General features: G+C 41.4%; 1 protein-coding gene across 1 annotated transcript in view; it reads right to left on the bottom strand.

Annotated features, from left to right (window-relative positions):
* HSPA4L (heat shock protein family A (Hsp70) member 4 like) overlaps nt 1-6,289 on the bottom strand; it is an 87,091-nt gene that overhangs the window by 61,507 nt on the left and 19,295 nt on the right. The window contains exon 3 of the mRNA XM_007953833.2: nt 5,524-5,664. Coding sequence (XP_007952024.1) covers nt 5,524-5,664 — 141 coding nt within the window. The remainder of the gene's footprint in view (nt 1-5,523; nt 5,665-6,289) is intronic.

The raw sequence follows: 6,289 nt of genomic DNA, 5'->3' as shown, positions 1-6,289 counted from the left end.
GATTGGCAAAAGTCCACAGCTCAGCCCACCTTTCTCTTCACCTTCTCCGTTTGTTCCCCAGTCACCGTGCACAGTCCTCCGTGCAGTCCCTGGCTAGCAGGGTGATTTTTAGGTTAATTCTTAGGTCCTACCTCCACTCGGGAATCTCCAAGCCGTCTGTCGCTGCCAGACAGCAGTTCTGTGCATCTCCTTTTTTGGTATTTTCACACAAATTCTTCTGCTAGTTGGGGTTTAGTCCACTTTTGTATCCTTCCCTTTAAGGCTCAGGGGTCCAAGATTATCTTCTGTGTCTGTGTTAATTGGTTTCCCTTTTCTTTGTTGAAGAGCGTCTGCCTAGTTCACCATCTTGCCGGAACTCGAGTTTTAAATTTCTTTAAAAAGTAATTTAAGACTTGTTTACTGGGTAAGCAGTAGCCAGAATTTATCCTATCAAGAGGATTTTTTGTTAGGTGCTGTAGACTTTATTATGTACAATAAATAAAACAAAATGCTGCCCAGTCCTATGTCATCCTGACAGCTGTCAGCGTGTTTGAGTCTACTGCTGTGGCTATTGTGCCAATACATCTCACCGATGGTCTCCCATGCCCTTGTTGGCCCTTTACTTCACCAAACAGCATATCTTCTTTTAGTGATTGATCCCTCCTGATAACATGTCTAAAGCAAGCAAATCGGACAATGTTCTGTTATGATCCATAGGTTTTAACTGGCCTTTCTTCCTAGTTTGTTTTAATCTGGAAGCTCTGATGAAACCTGTCTACCACGATGACCCTGGTGGTATTTGAAATAGTGGTGGTAAAGCTTCCATCATCATAGCAATAAGCAAACCACAATAGTAACACAAACTGACAGATGAGTAGTGTGGTGGTTAAAGTTATATATATGTCAGCTTGGCTAGGCCTGGTTTTGAATGGCTGGACAGCTGGTATTCCCTATGATGAGATGGGAATTAACCCCATGGTGGAGTCTACTAGAGCAGCTGAGTAGCTGCTTTAGGGATGGGTGCTGCTTCCAGTATATAACAAGCCACTTTGACGAAGGTCTCAAGCTTATGGCATGCTTGGACCCTGCATGTAGCTCAGTCATTATTCAGCAGCCTGCCATGTTGTCTGCTGATCTTGAGACTCTTAAGAGACTTGAATCAATGGCCTGCTGTGTGGTTTGGTAATATCAGGACTGTGCCTTGTTACTTGCTGACCTTGGGTTTGTCAGCCTCAGTAGCCAGCAGCTGCCTGAATGAAGAAAAGCCTCCAGTTTCAGCGGGCTGGGAGCAAGAGGCAGAGCTGAAGCCCAAAGTTGAGGGGCTTTCATTCAGCCCCTAGAGCCTGGCACTTTGAACTTGGGACTTCTAGCCTCCCAACTGTACGAGAATAAACTCCTGTTTGTTAAAGCCATCCACCTGCGGTATTTTCTGTGAGAGCAGCACTTTGTTGTTGTCGTTATGTGCCCTCAAGTCAGATCCAACTCATAGCGACCCCTCCCTTAGGTTTCCGAGGCGATATCACTATGGAAGTAGATTGCCCAACCTTCCTTCCAAAGAGTGGCTGGTGGGTTTGAACCGCCAGCCTTCTGGTTAGCAGTCAAGTGCCTTAGGCACTATGCTACCAGAGCTCCTAGAGCAGCACTAGGTAATCGAAACAGGTGGTACATCTAAATAATATTATTCTTTATCTCAGTTACTGCTTCCTATTAAGCAACCCTTAACCATCAATTTTACCTGAAAGATGGCTTCACGATTTGTCTTGTCTTTAACCTCTCACATGGTGTCTTCCCTAAACTACCGTAACATTCTCCTTAATACAATTCATCACCTACCCTGTAGTCAGAACCCTAAAATGAATACATTTGCATAAGTGAATATTCATAAACTGGTGAATGGATAAAAAAATGTGGTATGTTGATATAAAGGGATATTATTTAGCCATAACAAGGAATGAAACAATGATATATATCACAATATGGATGAACCTTGAAATCATTATGTTAGGTGAAAGTAGCCAGGCACAAAAGACCATACTGCATGATTCTATTTTGTATGAAATAGAATCATGCAGTATGTGGCCTTGTGTATCAAATGGAATCCATTATATGCAAATCCATAGAGACAATAAAACGATTAATGACTACTAGAGGGCAAGGGCCACCACTCATTTGTCAGTTTGTTATACCGTGGTTGGTTGCGTGCTGCTGAGATGCTCAAAGCTATGCCACTGTTATTTCAAATACAAGCAGGGTTACTCATGTGGACATATTCCAGCAAAGCTTTCAGACTAAGACAGAGTAGGAAGAAGGACCTGGTGAGCTACTTCTAAAAAAATTGTCCAGCGAAAACTTTATGGATAGCACTAGAATCTAATAATGCTGTGTTCTAGTTGCCTAGTGCTGCTCTGACAAGAATATACCACAAATGGGATGGCCTTAACAAACAGGAGTTTATTCTTATAATTTGAAGGCTTTAAGTCCAAGTTCAAAGTGCCAGGCTCTAGGGGTATGTGAAAGCCCCTCAACCTTTTGGGCTTTACCTCTGCCTCTTGTTCTTGGCCCACTGAAGCTAGAAGCATCTCTTCACGCAGGCAGCTAGTGGCTGCTGAGACTAACAAGCCCAAGTTCGACAAATAAAATGGTACAGTCCCGATGTTACCAAACCACATGGCAGGCCATTGATTCGTTTCCATTGAAAGTCCCAGGATCAGCAGAGCATGGGAGGCTGCTTAACGACAACTTAGCTACATGCAGGGTTCAAGCATACCATAAGCTAGAGAACATTCCCAAAGCTGTTTCTTATGCACAGGAAGCAGACCAAATCCCTAAAGCAGCTACTCAGCTGCTTGTGGTAGGTCCCACCATGGAGCTGATTTGCCAGTCTCATCATAGGGAATAACTACCACCAGCTGCCCAGTCACTCAATCAGGCCCAGCCAAGTTAACACACAAACTTAACTACCACAATTCCATCACTTTCCAACTTGGCACCTGTACAGATCTTCAATGGGTATTATCTGTACAGATCTCTTCACTGGGTAACTCCAGTCCCCTAGCAAATGAGTGATGACCTCATTCCCTTGGCCTGGTGGGGCCCGTTCCTCTCCCTCTTGGGCATGGCAGCCTTGCCCCCTCACTCTTGGGCAGCAGCTATGACTCCATTCTGCTAATTCACACAAATGAGCAGCCCCACACTCCAGAACCAAGTTGGTGAAGGTCTGACTCTTTGAAACGTAGGGAGCTGTGGTGGTTCCACCCCCAAAGGCCATGGTCCCACCCTTGAGGATGAGGCAGCTCTGCTTTCTGTTTCCTTGGTCTCTCCGTTTCTGCCAATTAATGCCCAAAGGCAACACACTCTGCCAGGAATCTTCCTGCCCAAAGGGACACTCAGCTTTCCTGCTCTGTGGGCTGGCCAACCTGCTACTCCATCTCACGCTGATCTCATCTATCAATTAATGCCTGAAAACAACCCACTTCACCAGGAAGCCACCTACCCAGTGGTACCTGGCTTTCTCCTTTGTAGGCTGGTAAGCCTGTTGCCATTTAATGCTGGTCTCTGGGCTCTGCTACTACTCTCTCTCATGCTGGTCTCTTTGCCAGTCTCTTGGCTCTGTTGTTGCCATCTCTCATGCCGTATACTGGGATCTCTCTGCCGGGGTCTCAGGTCAAGGATGTACTCCACTCCTATTTCCATATTTTAGGTATCTGTTAAGAGCACCACTCTACTCTCTTGTGTTAGGCTGGGTTCTCTAGAGAAGCAAAACCAGTAAACCTTATATATATATAGAGAGAAGGAAATTTGTCTTAGGAAAATGGCTCACACACTTATAGAAGCTGGCAAGTCCCAAGTTCTTGGATCAAATGTCAAGCTGGAGGCTTTTCCCAACTCACACAGCTGCAGGGGCTGAGGAGCTCAAGGCTGACAGATAGTATACCAGATGTTGACTCCAATGAATGATGAATCCAAGGTCTCCAGGCTGAATGGTGGATAGTTCACTCATGGACAGTTGTAGGCAGCACAACAGGATCCTGATCCATAGAAGAGTGTCTCTTTTCCCAGGATGTCCATAAATATATTGCAAGCAGGCCACACCCCTAGAGAAACTCCCTTTCAATGGATTGGCTGCTCAAAACATATACATCCGATCCCATCATGGGAATAATCCACATCACAACTACTTAAACCACACAGAATTGTGGTCCAGCCAAGTTGATACACAGCTCCAACGATCACATGCTAGAAGATGAGCCCATTCAAGTTGGAAGGTGATCAAATACAACTCGGAAACTGCTATCTCCTCAAAGTAGAGTTGACCTTAATGATACGGATGTAGCAAAGCTTTTGGGATCTCCATTTGCTAATGTGGCAGGTCTCAAAATAAGAGGGTTAGCAAAAAAGAGGGAGACTCTCAAAGAGACTGACTGACACAGTGGCTGCAAAAATGGGCTCAAACAAAGCAAGAATTATGAGGATGGTCTGTGTTTCGTTCTGTTGTAACTAGGGTTGCTATGAATTAGAACTAACTCGATGGTATCTAACAACAACATGAACAAGGGGGTTTAACATCAAGTTTAAAATTATTTGGTCAATTTAAAAAAAAAAATTATTATTATCACTGAGATATAATTCATATAGCATGAAGTCTATCCTTCTGAAGTTCCAGTGTGTTTTTTTTAGTATATTCACCAAATTATATACCGATTACCACAAACTCTTCTAGAACATTTCCATCACCCCTAAAAGAAACTCTGTACCTATTAGCAGTAACTCTCCATCCTTCTTTCTCCTTGTCTCAAAACTATCAATGCAAAGTCTGCTTTCAAAACACAGTAAGTTAAAAAAATAACACAGAAAGTTGAATTCTGGATTAGTAATTCTACATCCCATGGAAATAAGCCATATACTGATTAACCAAAACATATTCATGTTGATTTTTAAGAACATGTTCATGTTGATTTTTAAGAAAAGAATCCCTCAAGCATAGTTAACATATGACCCAGAAATTCCACTCCTAGATATATATCCAATGACAAGTGAAACATGTCATAAAAAGATGTACATGAATATTCTTAACAGCATTATTCATAACCAAAACATGAAAACAACCTATCTATGTAAGATTATAAGCTTCTTCTAAATTAGAGAAAACTCATTAAAGCAACTACAATTTTGACTTTGAAAATATTTTATTTCAATAGTAAATAGTTAGACCATTCAATTACTATATTTTTTGGATATATTTCTCCAAACTACATAGGTCTTTGCTTTTATCCTCTAAAAATTATTCACCTTTTTAAGCTCTCATAATAATGTCCTTGACGATAAAAGTATTATTTGTATTAAAAATATTATCTAAACTAGACCTTTTTTTTTTTGGACTCACTAAAGCTTACTAAAAATACTTCCTATAGCACAGGTGTGGCTGTACTGTAGCCAGAAGAAAAAGGTTTAACTATGAATTAAAAATAGTCAATATTATACATAATTTCTTTAATTTAAAAATGGTATGTTTGCACTTTGGGAATATAAATACACAAAGCTTACCTTAACTCCTGCACTTCCATTAGGCATTTTCTGTAGTTCATATGGAAGCCTGACCCTTTCGGTTTGCACAATGGGATCATCAAATGATCGCCCATGAAGCTTTTTGAATCCATGAATTGTATTTCTTACATTTGTGACAATCTGTTGGCAATAAAGACTTTTAATTATTACTTAATGAATACAAAATAAAATGCTACAAACTCAACATTTCCTAATATATAGTACGAAAAGTACAAGAAAAGAGTAAAACAAGTTCATATATGAATCAATTATAAAAGCTTGTATTTGTTGCTGGTAGGTACCGTAAAGTTGGCTCTGACTCATAGTGACCCCATGTACAAGAAGAAAAAAAACAATGCCTGGTGCTGTGCCATCCTCACAATCTTTGCTATGCTTATGCCCATCATTGCAGTCATGTGTCAATCCATCTCATTGAGAATCTTCTCCTTTTGTACTGACCCTCTACTTTCCCAAGCATGATATATTTCTCTCGGGACTGGTTCCTTCTGATAACATGACCAAAGTACTTGAGAAGAAGTCTGGTCAGTCTTGTTTCTAAGGAGCAGTCCAGCTGTACTTTATTATTATTTTTATTGTGATTTGGGTGAAGATTTACAGAGCAAATTCACTTTGCATACAGCAGTTCACTTATACTTTGTCTCATGTCATTGATCACAGTTTACTACAATGCAACAGCTCCCCTCCCACTTCCTCCCTATAGTTACCTCTTCCCAGTGTCCATCCCTCCATACACTCCTGCCCCCTG

The sequence above is a fragment of the Orycteropus afer genome, unplaced genomic scaffold, assembly GCF_000298275.1.
Source record: "Orycteropus afer afer isolate SDZICR_OR568_19922 unplaced genomic scaffold, OryAfe1.0 scaffold00418, whole genome shotgun sequence".
In the NCBI taxonomy this organism is placed as follows: domain Eukaryota; kingdom Metazoa; phylum Chordata; class Mammalia; order Tubulidentata; family Orycteropodidae; genus Orycteropus; species Orycteropus afer.
This window is presented reverse-complemented; position numbering and strand designations above follow the sequence as displayed.